Source organism: Mycena indigotica (assembly GCF_014461135.1).
Source record: "Mycena indigotica strain 171206Taipei chromosome Unknown Mind.scaff0009, whole genome shotgun sequence".
Classification (NCBI taxonomy): domain Eukaryota; kingdom Fungi; phylum Basidiomycota; class Agaricomycetes; order Agaricales; family Mycenaceae; genus Mycena; species Mycena indigotica.
In genome coordinates this window covers 369,366-386,902 of record NW_023503008.1, presented here as the reverse complement: position 1 = coordinate 386,902, position 17,537 = coordinate 369,366, and the positions used below count along the sequence as shown (strand labels likewise).

At 51.9% G+C, this 17,537-nt stretch overlaps 8 protein-coding genes across 8 annotated transcripts; 3 read left to right on the top strand and 5 right to left on the bottom strand.

Moving 5' to 3' along the window:
* Window positions 1-1,241: 1,241 nt before the first annotated feature.
* Window positions 1,242-2,937, top strand: MIND_00999200 (uncharacterized protein; the record flags this gene model as incomplete). The annotated part of the gene is made up of 5 exons (XM_037366595.1): window positions 1,242-1,424; window positions 1,487-1,920; window positions 1,979-2,186; window positions 2,233-2,326; window positions 2,375-2,937. 5 exons carry the CDS (start codon window positions 1,242-1,244, stop codon window positions 2,935-2,937), a joined length of 1,482 nt encoding a protein of 493 aa, XP_037215989.1.
* Window positions 2,938-3,134: 197 nt separating this feature from the next.
* Window positions 3,135-3,841, bottom strand: MIND_00999100 (uncharacterized protein; the record flags this gene model as incomplete). Its single annotated transcript, XM_037366594.1, has 4 exons — window positions 3,714-3,841; window positions 3,607-3,657; window positions 3,465-3,554; window positions 3,135-3,411 (listed from the first exon to the last, which is right to left on the bottom strand). Exons 1-4 carry the CDS (start codon window positions 3,830-3,832, stop codon window positions 3,135-3,137), a joined length of 537 nt encoding a protein of 178 aa, XP_037215988.1. The 5' UTR covers window positions 3,833-3,841.
* Window positions 3,842-3,952: 111 nt separating this feature from the next.
* MIND_00999000 (uncharacterized protein) lies at window positions 3,953-5,735 on the bottom strand (the record flags this gene model as incomplete). The annotated part of the gene is made up of 3 exons (XM_037366593.1): window positions 3,953-5,346; window positions 5,395-5,583; window positions 5,636-5,735. 3 exons carry the CDS (start codon window positions 5,733-5,735, stop codon window positions 3,953-3,955), a joined length of 1,683 nt encoding a protein of 560 aa, XP_037215987.1.
* Window positions 5,736-7,221: 1,486 nt separating this feature from the next.
* MIND_00998900 (uncharacterized protein) lies at window positions 7,222-8,629 on the bottom strand (the record flags this gene model as incomplete). Its single annotated transcript, XM_037366592.1, has 9 exons — window positions 7,222-7,509; window positions 7,557-7,694; window positions 7,744-7,866; window positions 7,914-8,015; window positions 8,062-8,144; window positions 8,191-8,388; window positions 8,440-8,494; window positions 8,543-8,555; window positions 8,607-8,629. The coding sequence occupies 9 exons, from the start codon at window positions 8,627-8,629 to the stop codon at window positions 7,222-7,224; spliced, it is 1,023 nt and encodes a 340-aa protein (XP_037215986.1).
* Window positions 8,630-10,940: 2,311 nt separating this feature from the next.
* On the bottom strand, window positions 10,941-12,551 carry MIND_00998800 (uncharacterized protein; the record flags this gene model as incomplete). Its single annotated transcript, XM_037366591.1, has 1 exon — window positions 10,941-12,551. The coding sequence occupies one exon, from the start codon at window positions 12,549-12,551 to the stop codon at window positions 10,941-10,943; it is 1,611 nt and encodes a 536-aa protein (XP_037215985.1).
* Window positions 12,552-12,856: 305 nt separating this feature from the next.
* Window positions 12,857-14,689, top strand: MIND_00998700 (uncharacterized protein; the record flags this gene model as incomplete). The annotated part of the gene is made up of 9 exons (XM_037366590.1): window positions 12,857-12,964; window positions 13,018-13,317; window positions 13,367-13,537; window positions 13,586-13,741; window positions 13,796-13,809; window positions 13,864-14,033; window positions 14,084-14,111; window positions 14,169-14,244; window positions 14,297-14,689. 9 exons carry the CDS (start codon window positions 12,857-12,859, stop codon window positions 14,687-14,689), a joined length of 1,416 nt encoding a protein of 471 aa, XP_037215984.1.
* Window positions 14,690-14,971: 282 nt separating this feature from the next.
* MIND_00998600 (uncharacterized protein) lies at window positions 14,972-15,589 on the top strand (the record flags this gene model as incomplete). Its single annotated transcript, XM_037366589.1, has 1 exon — window positions 14,972-15,589. The coding sequence occupies one exon, from the start codon at window positions 14,972-14,974 to the stop codon at window positions 15,587-15,589; it is 618 nt and encodes a 205-aa protein (XP_037215983.1).
* Window positions 15,590-15,953: 364 nt separating this feature from the next.
* On the bottom strand, window positions 15,954-17,247 carry MIND_00998500 (uncharacterized protein; the record flags this gene model as incomplete). Its single annotated transcript, XM_037366588.1, has 8 exons — window positions 17,210-17,247; window positions 17,151-17,163; window positions 17,046-17,100; window positions 16,798-16,995; window positions 16,666-16,748; window positions 16,393-16,617; window positions 16,213-16,350; window positions 15,954-16,166 (listed from the first exon to the last, which is right to left on the bottom strand). Exons 1-8 carry the CDS (start codon window positions 17,236-17,238, stop codon window positions 15,954-15,956), a joined length of 954 nt encoding a protein of 317 aa, XP_037215982.1. The 5' UTR covers window positions 17,239-17,247.
* Between the last annotated feature and the right edge of the window lie 290 nt (window positions 17,248-17,537).

Below are 17,537 nucleotides of genomic sequence, written 5' to 3'. Positions count from 1 at the left end.
TCAGAGCGAGGCTTGATAAATGCTGGCAGCACTCCAGATTCGACAACATGCGTCAGCGGAATCGTAGGGCCTCTATAAAGTCGCCATCCAGTGTGAATTTGACCGCGTGAGGGTCGTTGAAGAGAAAGGCGGAGATGCTGGGGCCTGCGGACAATTAAAATTTTCGAGCGACCCTGTGGACCGGTGCCCAGAGTACAAAAAGGTCGGGCATCGACGCGCTTGGGGGGGGTAGGACTTTTTTGAAGCTCTGCGATTCGGGCCATGAGGGTGGCAAGGTCAGACATCGCATTTGGGCCTGTTTTAATATGGTGAATACACGTCGTGAGGGTAGAACAAATTATCACGGCTGCCGTCCTTTGCATGGTCTTCGGAATGGTGCTCGCGAAATGGATCGGTATTGAGTGGAGCTTCAGATATGTGAGGGCAAAGAGACGGCAACGGAGCGAAGAAAGACTTACGCTCGTCGGCCATGCTGAGGCGTGGAAAGAATGAGTTATGTGCTGGAAGTTGGTCGAAAAGCGTTGACGGGTCACGGATTCCGGAAAGTCACAAAGAATTTATTGAACTGATGAAAGACAAGTCCCGAGCAAGGGGCAAGCACTGGGTCGACGGCGCCTCCAAACTACTAATCCCCTATTTGCATCATTAGTGCTGAGCAGGCAAAAAAATAACTGAGACACACCCAAATCAATCGCGACCACCTGACTAATAGTATTCTGGTCCGCGTTGGTGTCCGTCCTGTATCATAATCTGAGCATTTCGTTCTATTCCATTGTTCTGGAAACACACAAAGCGAAAAACCACGCCCGCTCAATCTCCTCTCCTGTACAGGGATAGACGGCGGGTTGGCGATGAGAGACTTGCTGGGTATCTTCTGGGATCATGTAATTTCGCAGCCTTCTTACTGCGCGAGTGAGGAGATTCCGAAGGAGGCGGTACATGGCGCTGGCGGGGAAGAGAAGTCAGAATTCCGGACCGTTGCGAACCGCTCTGTTGTCGCGAGCCTGAGCTTGAGGGTAAACCCTTGCCCTCCTCAATAGTGGAGCAAGTTCGCCCGTGCCCTGGTCATGATCAGTCTAACCCTCGACAACGCAACCCTCGACAGTTCTAACCCTCGACAGTTCTAACCCTCAACATTTCCAACCCTCGACAGTTCAAACCACCGACCTGAATCGGGTTTCGTGAATCTTATTTCTTGAAGAGTCTCGCTCGCTCGCATCCTGTTTGTTTCGCTGCCCAGCATGTCAACTCCTCACACTTCACCAATCAAGAAAACCCATATGCTCACTCGCTCTGCTGGCGGGATTTTCTACTTCCAACGCGACCCGCCTGTCTCCCCGATCCAACCCAAATCGCACTTGTCCCTGCGCGGCGAGTTGGATATGTCCCATAGAATCACCCAGTATATGGAGGACAATGACCGGGTCTATCGAGGAGAGGCAAGTTCCAAGCTCTGCATTCTGGTGGATTTTAATAGCAAACGCAGTCACCCTGCCCGCCGGACTACGCACCTTTGACCACCGAGGGAACGGAAGAAATTATTGCCCAGTTGCCGGAAGACAATGGCTTGACCGTCTTGTCGGGGTCCGCAGCCGACTTTGCCGACTTTTTCGAAGAACCACTTCCCGTCCCCGTCCCAGCTCAGACATACGCTGGTCAACGATCGACTTTGACAGCGACAGCAAGCACAAGTGGCGAGGGGACTGCTTCAGCTTCCGTCATGTCGCTCAATGGCCAGAGCGCTTCCGCGACAGCAAGTTCGGTCACAGGGGCAAATGCGACAGCGACGGTATCGGTGTATGAGGAATCCCCTCGTCGTTCAACTCGTCTGGGCAACTCCGACGCGAAGGAACCTGCGCAACGCAGTGTTGTTCCCGTTCTTCGTCGCAAGTATCAAGTTCTGAACGCTTATCCAAACGCGTACGTGCTATTTTCACGCAGAACGTGTCGATGTGACTAAGCGCTGGTGTTGTTGCAGAGTGCTTCCGACTCCATTCGTCGACTCCGAAGACTTGGTTGTTTCCGTAATGCTGCGTGGTCCGTCTCGCAAAAAGCCCAAATGGACTTCAGCATGTGCCGAACTAGCGCATGTGTTAGATGTCATCGCTCCGCGGGCCTTTGGCCTCAGTGGAGGAAGGGCACGTTGGGGGGTCACTTTTGCCTTCGATGACCAAAAGTACAAAAAGGTGTGTCCTCGTCGTCACCCATCCTATTCATGCTCATAAGATATAGAGTATCCTTACACTCAAGCAACAAGCTCTCACCTATCGTTCTCGCGACTTGACCACGGACGCAACATTGGAATGGATTGCGGCCTATCAGAATCGTGAGTATGAACCAAGCCAAAAGTATGCAACTCACCCCTTGAATATAGACGCATTGGAACAGTTTTATCCAAACGTTAAGAGTGCTATGTTGGTGCTCGTAGACGAGCTCAAGGCACATGGGTTCTCGACTCCATTTCCCGGCTCGGCGTTCTCTACCTGCGAATTTCGCGACCTAACCCGTGCGCCTATGACCACGCCACAAAAGCAGTGGCAAGTCCGCTTTTGCGACATCCAGGCACTGACAGTGTTGGGTCATTGGAATGGGGAGATGGGCGGCCATCTGATATTGCATGGGGAGGGGAGGATCGTGAAGGTGAAACCGGGAGACACATTTTTGCTCCCGGCTGGCGCTCAGGCATACACTTTTGTTCCAGTGCGAGCTCAGGTTGGCGAGCGACAGTATGTTTTTTCCCAGTTCTTCCACGCTTCTGTGGCGCGGTGGGTTGAGAAAGGGGGGAAAACGGACAAGGAGCTCGAGGTTAAAGCCAGACACTTGCGAGATAAGGCCGCATTGTCTCGTTTGCACCAATGGTCGCGGGCACGGGAGTCGAGGGCCGATCGGACCAAGAAGCAGTTTTTGAAGATGGACGACGTTAGTATTGCGATGTAATCATACACTGTGGGGCAGAAAGCCCGCGAATAAGAGAAAGTCTTCTCCAGTTTTTGTCGAGGGTTGAGGAAAACATGAACTGCGTGTGAACTTTTCAAGGAGTACAAATTGTCATTGTGCTGTTTTTGTGGGTCATGATCCAAGAGCAAACTAGTGATAACAATGTGATAGCGCGACGAGTACAGTTGAGTAAAATGCTACGAGGATTGAAGACGAGTTGTGTGATATATACGATGGAGTAGCGCATTGTTCCAACGCGTAGTAGAGTCACCTGGACTGCCAGCTTCAGTTTGAGGTCGAACAAATAGTGGCATGCTTAATTCAGGAAGCGGTGGAAGGGTAGGAGGAGCAGGCTCGTTTTTGTGCCAACGTTCTCGTCGCTCAACATACTTCTGATATTGAGCAACACCATACCGCTGACAGTATATCTCCGCTCGTCGTATCGCTTCGCCCAGTTGTATAGCTTCACGATGTCTGCGCAGTGTATGTGTAAGTCAACAGGCATGAGGCGAAACGAAATTGCGCACCGGAATCGATAACGGGCCTGGTAAATACGCGCTCGCTCCCCAAAGGCCTTTTTCTCCTCCAAAGTGGCCTGTTTCAGGGCTTCTCGTCTTCTGTGAAGGCTTGTATGAGAGAGAATCTCTACTACATAGGCGGCTTATTCACTTGGCTTGATGCTTCCTGGCCTTTTCGTTCCGCTTCTGGCGCTGAGCCATGCTGAGGGACCAAGGCATTAGTATAGTGCTGAATGGTCTACGGTTTGAAATACGCACGCTATTTCATAATCCAAGGGTCGCAAGTGGCGCGGTAAGACACGGGGAGCAGATTCAGGTGGGTTGGGAGCAGGTTCGAGTTGCGGTGTCGGCTGAATCAGCTCTGCATTGGTGGGCATAGTGGTTGAGGAATGAGGAGGAATATGATCACGAGACGATGATCAAAAAGTGGCAACACAGAAGATGCATGAATTTGGAAATACGACCGAGTACAAGACGACCCAAAACTAGATGCTACTTCAAATGTGCGTGATTTTACAGTACATTAAAGTATAATCGAGGGGAGGATGCGGATTGGTGTGGAAATCAAGGCAGTGCGTGCACATAGAAGTATGGACCGTTTGAGAGCAGAAAAAAGTACAAGGGAGATCAGAGTATGCAGAGCCGTCCATCGCCTTGACTTCGATACGACGCTTGCGACCGCCGCTGGCAATCAACTGAGTTCGAAGGTAGTGGAATTCGATGGCATGGGTCAGGATGTCGTGGCAGGGGAGTCGAATAACTTGGATCAACGGCAAAGTTGTGCAGCGGAGGGCAAAACGGCCAAAGGACTCCCAATCGCAAGCACCGTAACCAACGTGAACTCCAGTGAAATCGAGGACCTGAACCCGGGTCATCAGTCGCAAAGACAAGACGGCGCCAAAATGCATCCAATGACCGCCAAGTTGAAGCTCCTGTGCAACACGAAGCTTGTCCCCGTTCACCCCAATGAAATGCTCCGCGCCATCGCCATGAGCGATAAAGACCGCCAAGGATTCGAGCAGCGGGGTTTCGAGATGTGAAATCACCCCACCGCAGCGATGACTGCATCGCACATCGGTCCAGGTGCAGGAATAGTTCAGAGACCGAAGGTTGAGGAGCTTCACATGGTGTAAATCGTGGTCACGGGCAGAGTCCACGTCAGAGAGGCGGAGGCAAGTAAGCTGGGGGCACTCCTCAAGTGCGTGGAGAATGATTTGACCAACACTCCGCGGGTTGCCCATACTTCTCCCTATCGCGAGTTCTGCCGATCCGGTTAACGCCAGGGACGTGAGTTGTGAAGAAAGCGAAGTAAGGGCATAAAGATGTGTGATTGCCCTGAAAGAGACTTCGCGGAGAGCTGGGGTATATTCCGGATCTGCGAAAGACAGGATTCCAGGAGAGTCGATCCGACCGCGACTGCGGGAAGCTCGAACGGAGAGAGAGATGAGGGAAGGAAATGCGATGGGTCCGATGCGGTCAACAAGAGCATTCCAGTCGATGGAGTTGTCGATAGTCACGGAGATACGACGGATCGTTTTTGCATGTGTCCGAATTGCCGTCGCAAGAGCAAGAGTGAAGAATGGATGACGGTATGGCACATCGTTTGCGTGAAGATTTGTGGCCAAAGTGAAGACGACCGTTTTTTGGGTGTCGCGAGCGTTTTCGAATACCCGCGCAACGTAGCGGGGTCCCATACAGACAGCAAGGTGGATATGGCTCCAGAGAGTGGGATTGTGGTCCACGGTTAATTGCCACCCACGGGAGACCAAGCGAGACACCCGTTTCATGTAGGCGACACCGCGCCAGCCCTTGTTCACGCTGAACAAAAACATCAGGATGCGAATCAAGACGTCATGGCCAGCGGAGAGGCATCGTTCACGAGCAGTGGGTTCTGTGAAACGGTTAAGGAGCGGAAAAGGGTAAATATCGGAGGTCTTACCTGTTGTTAGAACTACTTGTGAGCGGAGTCGACGACGGACAGCGAGAGCTGGCATGATGGCGGCGAGGCAAGAGACACAGAGAGAAATTCGAGTAAAGTAGCGAGAAGGCAAAGACTGGCGACGCGTTGGACCGGAAAGCTGAAATTGGGCAGCATTTATAGCTCCCAGCCCGAGTAGGGCAAAGTTTCCTGTTTGATTTGAGCGACAGTTAGGGCATAAGACCAGGGCAGCTTCAAGTACCACGCGAGGGTCGAGGGTTGTCAGCGGTCACAGGGAATTTCTGCACCGTAACGCATAATTTGCAGTTGATCCCAGTGTTCGCCAGTCCTTTGCCGACCATAAAAAAACGATGGGGCCCCTTGTTGACCTATTTGGGACTCTGGCTAGAGAACAGTCAGAGTGCGTTCGTCAAGAGAGAGGTTGATGGGTCACGTGTGCATCCAAATGGGGACAATATTTTCATTTTGAGTCGTGCCATTCACCAGCTCTGGCAATTGACGGTACAATAGGATCAAGGTAAGGTGGCAACTGCCAGAAACTAAAGATACGGCCTAGAGCCACGGGTGGTGCAAGACAAGTGTCTGCAGTCGCGGCAGGAGTGCGTCGGATGTTTGGAGTAGTGGGGAGAGGTCGGAGTGTTGGTCAAAGCAGAATATCTCAAGATGCTCCAGCGATGGAAAGAGGGGGAGACAAAGCATCAGTTTACCCCACTCACTGGTCGACGTATTCACGGAAATGTGGAGGTGGGTGAGGGAGCAAGAAGACCGCGAAAAGAAGTCACGGAAGGCTGCCCATCCTATAGGGTCCTCGTGCATTTGCGATCCCAAAGTGAAATGACTGAGGTGAGGCACAGTCAGCCACGCTAGTGTTCGGGTACAGTTTTCTATGTTGGACGCCGCATCCAATCGAAGAACTTGGAGAGACGGGGGGACCACATTTTCGCCTGAAAAAGTCCCCCCAATAATATCGTTGAACTCGCATTCGATAAGGTTGGCAGCCTGGGTCAAAACGAAGCAACACTCGTCGGTGGCGAACAGTTCACCGCGAAACACCGTCAACTGGGTCCACGGGAGACAAATTCCTTGGACTTTTAGCACCTCGTCTGATTCCAGCACGATATGGACAGCCCTCAACCGCCTTGCCGTGGTGAAAGTGGTGACTCGGCGGTCTGGGACGGACTGCCCTTCGTCTTCACGCCCCATTTTTAGCCGCTCTAGCATGTCAAGCGGCTGTTGAATAGGAAGGCGCCAAAGAACGGTGAATGGTACTTCGAGAGTTACATTCTGCCACCGATGGGCATGTCGACAAAGTTCCTCGTAAAATGCCCAGCGTTGCGGTTCAGGTTCCCCGCCAACAGCCTGACGGTCGTCAACGTAGATAGTCAAAGGAAGTTTTTGCGATCGCGAGAACCACAGTTTCATCACTTCTGGCGGTAAAACGTCCTTGTTTAAGATGAATTGCGCGGAAAATGTCGCCCACAATCTTGGTGTAGCAAGCACGACATCATGCCAGAGTCGACAGACGCGCATCGGGAGTAGCGGAGACTGATTTATTCTGGGATTCCTGTGAGCTTTTGGTAGAGAATGGACGAAAATCTCGGCCAGCAGCTCGATAGGCAGACTAGACATGGTTGTTGCGGTCATCTTCCACGATCATGTGATACACAGCACTGGGAAGTCCTCATGAGAAATACTAAAGTACAGTACTGACTTTTGAATGCATTTATGAGCTCGGAAGCTTATGATATGACAATACACAAGTGTGAATTGTGAGACTTTGAATGCAGAGTGTTGTTGTAACGTTTTTCTCTGGCGTAAGCGTTGTTTTCAAACAACAAAGGCATCCTCGCGTTTGCCAATTTGCGCATCCTCTTCATGGTGCTCCACTAGCACCTTGGGGTCGCGGAAATCATATTGCTTCCCCGCCTCAAGCACACCCATTTCGCTGGATTCCGTCGTCGTCACCGCAAACGCGCTATCACGGCCAGCAAACCGAATTGTGGTCGTATTTCCAGGCCCCGGGCGTGACAATCTGCTCCCAGAATTGAGATGTGGGGTCGAGTAGCGCGAGTTCTGCGTGCCGGGGTAGGTAACCCGCGCACGGGAATTGAATATCTACAGAAAATAGTCAGTCTCAGCGATACCTGAGTGGAGAAACGCACCAGTAGTATGCTGTTGGAGTATATTTTGGACAGGGGGTCGCACATGGCGAGATGCAAGTTGGTTCCCTTGTGTGACACAAAGAGGTACAGATCGACGAGTACAAAGATGGTGCAAATCATTCCCGTCTCCACAGTGACCTAGAAAGCAGGTAAGTCGTCACTGGTAGCAAGGAAGGGTGATAATCACCAAAAGGACCTTGGAGATCGCAGGATTCAGGCGGCTAAACTCGCGCTGACGCGATTTCAGGAGATGGTAAACCATTCCGGCCATGATGAGCAAGTCACAGACTGAGGTGGACGCCAGCCAGAGCTGAAATGGACGTTAAGCGGCGCAGAGTGACGAACAGGAGATTTTACAGTCGTGGCTACTGTGTTGTCTTCTTGTAATAATGAGAACCGACCGGCCTTGGCTATATTGACGCCAGTCCATATTCCCGCCCCCAGTTGCAATGTGGAGGTCTGGAATGCGCGTGAAGTAGGCACCGGTAGGCGTGTTGGGACTCACCAGGCATACTAAGATGGGGAGGTAGATGCTCTGCCCGATAAGATATATCCTATAGGCAAAAAAGGCTTGCCCAATCGATGAAACTGGATTTAGGAGTCAGTTGAGTAAGATAGAGGTTGAAATACGCACTCAGTGGCCCGAGTACGGGGACGCTGAACCACGCCCAGCCCACTCTATCTAACGCCTCAAGATCTCCCCAGCCAGAACCGAATACGCCTATTACATCGTGAAGATTGCCAAATGTTTCGACAAGTTCGACGATGAGAACAAGGGCAACACCCCGTTTAGCCCATCGTGGATCCTGCGGAAATGCTGCATAATATATGTCTATCGAACAACAATTCAGCGCGGACTGGTCGCGACGAAAATGAGACCAACATATTTGCACCAAAAGTGTTCCAAAGAGAAGCCAGTTGACGAGGGTGCCGATGAACTACCAAAAATATGACTTTTTGGCGTTGGTAAAGTTGGAAGGCCTAACCATAGGCAGGGTTCTGTGGGAAATTTTATGAGAAGGGCGCATCCGATGACGACAAAACACCTACAATAGAGCAATCGGGACCGCCATAGCCGTGGGTTGAAGTTCACAGGGACGCGCAGAAGCAAAGAGCGACCCCTTCCCATGCTTTTAAGTCCACAGGCCAATACTGCCGATCCAGAGGGAGGAAATCGCCACAAAGGTGATGATGATGTTTGTTGACGGGACGATATCTGCTGATTGTCAGTTCGCACGAAGCCGTTCATTGGTTGAGAAGCCATCCGCACACAGCCTAGGCGTGTCTCAAGGGGCGCTTGCCCTCATATGAGCTCCAGTACTGCTCCACAGAACTTCCAGCGGAAACTACCTGGTCGCTTTCGGGTCAACTGTGGTGCTTGAGCAACAGCAGTCCTTTCGGTTCTGTCTTCGAATGTACGACCACCGCACGTAGTAATGCCGGTGGCGCAAGCGCTCAAGCCCGACAGAGTCAGACAGACGACCAAACATGGATCGGTTGTAGTCGTGATCTTGGCTTGATTGGATGGAGGAGAGGAGGATGGTACATAGCTGTACTTGAATGTGGATGAAGATAGTGAGCTTCTTCAGCTGTATCTCGGTTCATGACGGTCCACCCTCCGAAGCGGGGAAAGAAAGGCTGTAGAGAAAAACCTGGAGTCACATTGATGCGGGGCGTGACAGCTAAAAGGAAGCAACCTCAACCCACGACCATGAGTACTGTTGGCGAGTTAATGAGCCCTGGTTGTATCTGTGCTGTGTCTGCGAACGCTTACCGGTGCACCAATGTTTGGATAGTTGCTGGGGTTTGATGCTAGCGTCAAAGTCACATGATTGGACATGAATCGAACGACCATGTCACCCAGGTGGTCTAGTCTACCAGTTGAGCTGCTCACTGAAATATTCCCCCACGCTCTTCCGGAAAGTAATTCGCAACGGCATTTATCTCCCTCTGCAGCTCTGCTTGTCCTCATGCGTGTTTGCCGATTGTGGTACAATATTACACTTGCTACACCAGCACTGTGGGCAACATTCGCGGTTAAGTTCGGGGCGGTAGAAGATATGATGCCGCTATCCGGTGTTAGGTTATGGCTCTCTCGCTCCCAAAGCCTTCCATCAACAATTTGCGTGGACTCTGTTGACTAGATTATCCATCTTCGCTCTTGACTGAACTTGAATTTCTCCTTGTTCTCTTCTAGCTATAGGCAAAAGTCCGATCAAAAGAAAAGAAAAGTCACACCCGCACTGCATTGTAAGCTGTCTGCCATCTCGCCTCCACGACAACACTGACCTACAATTCAAGTACTTTGCCACCCGAGGTGCTTCTTTGATTCTGACGCGAACGCACTACAGCCCGTACAATGAGTACTATCAAGTATTTCAATCCCGAGTACTGCAAGACTAAAATACGACATGATGCATTTATTTCTCGCCAGCGCACTCTTGCCTCTGCTCTCCATTGTCTTCAGCCGTGTACTGACTCTTGGGTCTGTTCTTTCGCTGTGGGCAAGGCTGGCAGAGCAATAACATAGTGATTTCAGGGCTCAACTGCAATCCTAGTCTATGCTGGATACTATCACTTCCTCCGAGCCGAGCGCTACTCCAACAGCTACGAGCCCTAAGCCACCGTCAACAAGCCTGACGGGAACAGTCGCAGGTTGTGCCTTGGGTGTTGTCGTTCTTCTTTGCGCTGTCTTGGCCTTCCTCGTTCGAATACGCGTCCTCGGCGCAAATCGCAGGCATCAGACCAAGACGAAGAAGGGAAAACGCGCCAAAAGACAGAACACCGTTCGTTTAGAGCAACTGCCGACGACCATGGGTATTGGGTCATCCCACTGGCAGCCAATAAGCGTTGAGTTCCGGAGGACGTCAACGGGGAGCAGCACTATTCTTATCCCTCATAACGACCAGGGAGCCGCAAGAGATGAAGAGGAGCGGATCGGAGACACAGGACCATCGCCCTGCCCACTAGCAGCGCCACCAGTAATTCCTCCTGCTCACTTTTCTCTGTTCGACACTGCACTGCCGGCAACCCGGCTTCCGCCGATATACTTTCCGGCGGATGATCCGCTTTCTACTGCTCGGCCAGTGACGCTTCAGCATGTGCGGTTTGCCCTTCCATCACGTGCTACTCAGGCCATGAAAAGTCCCTAGTGTCGACAATTGCTGAAATAAGTAGACGTCAGGAAAGTAGACTGTATTTAAAACTTGAAATTGTACAATAGAACGGGAAACTCGGTTTTCCAGATAGACAAGCTTTGGCATCATTTCAACTTGCAAGGCTCGTTCAGAATGTCTGAAGGCTACTTTTTCAGCTGCTGATAATCTCTAAAAGACGCTAGTAGAATACTGTTACAACAACATGAGAAATACATACAGCACAAAATTATCCTCTGTTTGACCTCCGACTTGCCCTAGATCGTCCTCTCGGTTCATCTTCTTCCTCGTCACTACTTGCGCTGCCAGTCGATCTCCTATCGTCTTCATCAGTCACACTCTCGACTGTTGCCCGCTGCGATCTTCTCCTGGCGGCGCGATCCCGCTCTCTCGCCGCATCCAAATTACGCTGCAAAGCTTCCTGCGCTCTGACCTCCTCGGCAGTCATCAAGTATCGTTTGACACACACAAGCTCGAAGCTGCAAGGAAGCAGCTCCCCGCCGCATCTGACACGAGCCAGACGGTCGTTTTCCCTCACGCCGCCAAACATGGTGTCCTGCCCAAGCCAGTCGAGACGGAGCATGCCGGGATTGAGCCCCCCGCCTGGCACGCCGTTGGCACGTGAGCGATTGTGGCGGTAGGCCTCGGCAACGAGGCTCTTTTGGCCAGAAGGGAGCATTCGGAACTCGTCCTCTCCGGTAAGGCCATACATACTCTGGCTAACGGCATCAATGACGTCCCCACAGGACACACCGAGATCACGATTTCGCGCAGACACGTTAATCGGCCACGGAAATGTAGTGGAGACAAGGCGGAGGAAAGTTACGCGAGGGAATGTCGCTGGCTCGCCGCGACCCTTGGACCACGAGATATGGGGCGGGTCATCAGAGCGGGTGCACTGATTGGCCGCGAAGAGCATGTTCCATTTGAGATACGGCAAGGTGGTGGAGGACGTGTCGGCGGGAGCGAGAAGGGGGTTAAGTCTCACGTGAGCGTGGACTGCTTTCACGAGGAATGGCTCCAACACCGGGCCGTAATGCGGGCCTTCCATAAATTCACCGACTCTGTCTCCGCCTTGTCCCATTGCGCGGGCGGGAGGCTCTGCAATCGATGGCTGCATTGGGATGCCATAGCCAAATCCAAGGCCCTGTCCAAAACCACCGGGCATGCCTCCCATTCCCATTCCCATTCCCATTCCCATTCCCATGTTATGCATTTGTTGCTGAGCCCAAGGAGGAGGGGCTGCTGGGGCTGCCCATGGATCATGACCCATCGGAGCGGCAGGCGTAAATGGCGCGCCGGCTCCAGCCCCGCCAAAAGCCATTGGGCGGGCAAATGGCCCACCCATTGTTGGAGGAGGCATCGCAGCTGCTCCAGCGGGTGGGTAGGGTGATGCATAAGGATTACCATGGGCCCAGGGTGTACCAGGGGCTCCCCAAGGCGTCATATTTGGTGGTGGTACGAAAGGTGATTGATGTTGCATCATTGGCGGCATGAAAGGCGGGTACTCGGGAGGTAACGGTCGGGCAACTCCAGGCGGCCCAGTTGTGGGAAAATATTGCGCAGCACCTTGTGCAGCAGGCGTATTGATGACAGAAGCGGGAATAAAGGGTGTACCCTGTGCGGCACTGTAGGGAGTGTTGGGATAGATTATAGGTTGTTGAGGTGCGCCGAAAACAGGATAGTTGCCAGCAGACTGGGGATGAGCTGCCCACGGCGGATAAGCGGGGTTTGGCCCTGTAGGCGCTGGTGGAACTTGGGGGGGCTGGGGAGCACTGGCAGGGCCAGGACTGGGAGTTCCGAGTGGGGGTATAAACGGGGTAACGGGAGGGCTGGCCATGGCTTTATAATCGAGAACGCGTCAGACGCGCTCAACAGCCTGAGTCACTGAGCGATCGGGAAAGGAAGGTGCGTATACTCACAGATCGTTAGTAGTCGTGAAAAAGAGAGATAGCTGACCCAAACAACACGTGCAAATCGCGTGCGGACCTTATTCCCGATTTGCGATGACCCTGTCGTAATCAGAGTACGCGTCTTGTGGGCGCTTCCGATTGCGATCTTCCCGCTCCAAGTCGACGGTCGTGGTTTTGAATGAGGTCGTGATATGTGCGTGACTGAAGTGTTACAGACATGTCCTCAACCACCATGTCCACCGCTCCTGCGCTCAGAATCCTCGCCATCAACACGGTACCTGGCCTCGAAGAGTTCCTTCAAGTTACCAAAGAGACAGGAACTCAGTCCCTCAAAGTCAAGGCATGTTTTGACTCTGTCGTCTCAGACGACATTTTCTCATAAAATATCCACAGGACCCACTCAGCGTTGTGGAGATGGCTCTTGAAGTCGAAGTCGAGCGCTCACGCGCAACTGAAGCTCTCGCCGCTCGTGATGCCGCCATTCATCGACTCCACGAAGCCTGCGCCTCGATTCGTCAAAAGATGATTCTGATTGAGCAGCTGCAGCAAAACTTGCCATCCGGTTCTCTCATCTCAAGCCCCAATCCCCTCAACGAGCAAGTAGTCATGCTGGAAGCTACTATCAAGGCCCTCCGTGAAGAAATTGTTGCGTTGCGCAGTGCCAAGGCCGTCCAGCCACCACCATATGATGAAGTGCGTCTCACTTGTTAATTTCTCAAGCGACCTTATCAACGTCTCATAGAATGGAATCGAACACCCTGCTCTTGCCAAAGCCCCGCTAATTCGCCCTGCAAGCTCGGCTGCTCCCTTGCGTCTCCCTCCGACTCGTGACCTTGTGCCTCGTCCAGCAACTGCATCTTCCATCCAAGAAAACATTGTCAATTCAACCTTCGCACAAGACAACAACGAAGAGGTACCAACTCTACAAGCTTACAAAACATACGTGTCGACTTTTTTCTAGTCATCCAAACCTCTTGAACCCGAAGATATCATCAAAGCTCGACATGCGCTTCTCGCAAAGATCCCACTGCCCCTCGAGCCGCCAGATGACACTCTCAAGCCAATCATTCTTCCACCACCATTCACGCTGCATGAATTCCTTGCTAATGCTTCTGGAGTATCTGACATCTCCTTTTGTAATGCCTCCGACTGATTTGTATCGTTTTTCTAGTCCCTTCGCGTTGTGTAAGCTCCCATTTCCTGCTTCATAGTCCCCGTATTCTCATTGCTCCATCGTAGTCTGTCTAATTATCGTGTCCTGCAAGAACTCACGACCTCTTGGTGTCCTGAGCGCGAAGAACATGGATATATGCTTACGCCCGTCTTCAAATGCAGTACAAACCCGCGCGTAGCTACTGCTCATCGTTGGAATATGGTTGATGTCATGGCACGGATGGCCAAACCGACTGGTGAACAGGCTTAATCGTTCAAGATGCCCACTTTTCTGATCCCAAGATAGAATGTTTCTATAACAAGGATGGGAACTGGTTCGGCTCCTTCTCTGTCATTTGCCCTTGTGGCTGATTGCCTTTTCGTTTGGTCAGGTACTACGCTGGCGTCTACCAAGGTTTCAGACTGGCGGATCTGACGGCCAAAGAATGGGAGGCACTTTCCAGCGAGGTTCGTTGCAGCTTCGTGTTTTACCCTTTAGACAACGCTAACATGCTTTTAGACGACCCAAGCGCTTGTCAAAGAAACCATTTCAGCCCGCAAAAATATATCGCCACAAAATGTTTACGAAACCTCGCAGCTCTACACCGCCGGCGCGCTGAAGGTCGCGTGTATCGGCCTTCAATGCGTGGGGTTCAACAAGGCGGTATACCACGCGGTTCTGGAGCAGGCTGCAAGGCTGGCCGCGGCGACGGCGACCACCACTACGACGAAATGGACGGCGCAGAATGGAACGAAAGTTGGGTTGGGCAATGGCGGCGGGGTATGGAATGTTAGTGCTGCGGTGGCTGGTGAGGGCGGGCTGGTTGAAGGGATCGGAGGAATGAGACTGGGTGTCAATGGTGAGGAGAACTTGAATGGTGCACACACAGCGTTGTTGAAGACGTTGATTTGAATGGATATCGTGAACAACGGTAGATTATTGAACTACATTCCTAATGATTACTTAGTTGGGAAATACATGTTTTTACAGACCCAATATGGCTCCGGTTCAGCACGTGACAACGAGACTCCAACCACAACCGGCATCGACCTGGAGCAGCCAATCGAGCCATGTAACATCTTCATTCACTCTTTCCCCTATACAAGAATTTCGGCGTCTAAAGAAGGCATGTTGACAAAAAGAAGCCCTGCTTAGCCTTTTTCTCTTTTCAGTCAACACTTGACCACACACCTCATGGCGACCCAGTTCCCCTTCACCCACTCAGTCTCTGCTTTGCCTGGCGCTGAGACCCTCACCATCGTGCCTCCCGGGCCTGCCTGCCCACCCAATGCGAACACACTGAACTTTAATGTCATCGGCAGCTGCGACAAGTTCTTCATCGACGATACCCACACCGTAATCTTCCTCTCCATTGCCCCGCGCATCATCCTCGTGTTCGAAATCGAGCTAGTTGATGGTCTCTGGGCAATTAACAGCGCCAGACCACTCGATGTCGCGCTTTTCGTCCGCGGACGCAACACAATGCCTAGCTCCACGCCTCATTGGCAGAAGTATCCCCAGCGCGCACAGAACATCCACCTGGTCTCGGCACTTACTCCCCAAGTCATCACGTCGATAAAGACCATATTGGGCGGCCCCCCTTCTCCGAACTCGCCAGAGACACGCGGTATCCGATTCACCGGTGAGCCCAAAGGAATACCTTCGGTTATCCTGCTCGATATGGACACATGGGAGATGGTGCCTGCGCGCTACAGCCGCTTAGGCAGCTGGGACCGTGACGGAGGCGGCCTTGTCGAGTCTAAAACGATCCAAGGGGGCCCACAAATCGAGACACGGATGTACTTCCATTGAAGGCATGCCCTGCGTGATTAGTTGGTCTTTTTGAGCTGATATAGACTTCATAGGGCTGCACAAGAACGTCAAGCGATGGACGGTATGTAAACCGAATCAAGTAAATTCTGTTGTACAGTCTTCAATTTTGACCACTCGCCATCAGCGTGAAAGTCGAATCACGCTTGACTTTAGAGTAAATGAGTAGTACTTGATAATTTTCCGCGGGTATAAGTAGCAGGCTTTATAAGACTGTTGCAGAAGAAAGATATCATTCAAGCCATGAACTTGTTGAGTGAATGCGCCGCATGATTCAAACGATTCGAATCGCCGTTGTCTGAACGACTCCCAATGGGCATCCAAGAAATAAGTAAATTCAAGTTTGCTAGACAATAGTATCATGAATTTTTTTGGTCTCGTCGTGCGATTGCGACGAATCCAGCTCGCCGTGATCAGTCGCACTGGTCGTGCCACTGGCAGTCGCTAGGCTTGGACGCGCGAATCGAATTGACGTCACCGTCTTGTCAACCGCGACCGAGATATTCACGTCCTCAGGCTGGATGACGCGATAGCTGATCGTTGCGCGGGAGTTGAATATCTGGAAGAAGTCAGATATGTGGCAGACACTGGAGGAGGAAACAGACAAGTAGTATACTGTTCGAGTAAATCTTGGAGAGCTCGATGCATAACGAGAGATGCAGGTTGGTGCCTTTGAAGGCGAGGAAGAGGTACAAGTCGACAAGGACGACGATGGTGCATAGTGCCCCGGTTTCGACGGTAAGCTGGTCATCATCAGAAAGGAGAAGAACGGTAGGATTGCATACGAATAAGATCCGCGAGATAGCCGAGTTCATGCGGGTGAACTCGCGTTGACGGGCCTTGGAGAGATAGTAGACCATCCCGGCGAGGATCAGCACGTCGCAGAGGGAGGTCGACGCAAGCCAGAGGGACGTGGCGGGGACATTCGTGTTTTGCAATAAGGAGAATCGGCCGGCCTTCGCGATGTTCACCCCTGTCCATACTCCAGCGCCGAGCTGAACTACTGAGGTCTAAGTTGGAGTTAACTATCTGGGTGTCTTTGTGCAAGTAACGCTCACAAAGCAAATCAGAATAGGAAGGTATATTGTTTGTCCGATGAGGTGTATTCTCCAGCCGAATACGAATTGCCCGATGGACGCAACTGAGTAGACTGTCAGTATCCATGAAAGCAGCCACCGAATGCAACGCACTGACTGGCCCCAAGACGGGCACCGCAAACCAAGACATTCCAATTTCGTCGAGCGCTTCGAGGTCGCCCCACCGTAAGCCGAACGTGTTAACCATTTCACGCAAGTCTGCCACCGTTTCGAGGATTTCGAGGAGTATGACGGCGGCGACACCGAGCTTGGCCCATCGTGGGTCGTGGGGGAATGCTGCGTAGTATATATCTAAAGCACCCGTGAGTTGCGAGGAGTGCGTTGACAATGTTGTGACGGACAGACTTGCACCAAGAGAACTCCAAACAAGAGCCAGTTTACAATCGTGCCGATAAACTGAAAAAGGCGATGTTATCCACTGGTCCATGTCTGGGAGTTGTATTAACCAAAGGGAGTGTTCTGGAATGGTTGAGGAGGAATGCGGCGGTGCGTATATCGAACTTACAATTGAACAACTTGAATCTGAACTGTCATACTAGTAAGAGGGTGAAAAGAAAGCGAGGACGCCAAACACGCCAATCCCTTATAAACGGTGTCGATATTTATGGAACCAAATATACTGGGTGGGAGCGCCACCACGCTGCAGAGCATCTCTTGATTGAGGCAGACCTGTGCCGAAGTTTTATCTGGGAGAAGAAGCCTCCCGCAGTGACAGAAGCCATGGTTTCAAGCAGCTGGATCTTAATAGAGCAGGAGGGCGAATGAAAAGAGGCCCCAGTATAGGTTCGCAAGGGAGCTGTTGTCTGCTGTTGTACATGGAAGCAACGCCAGTG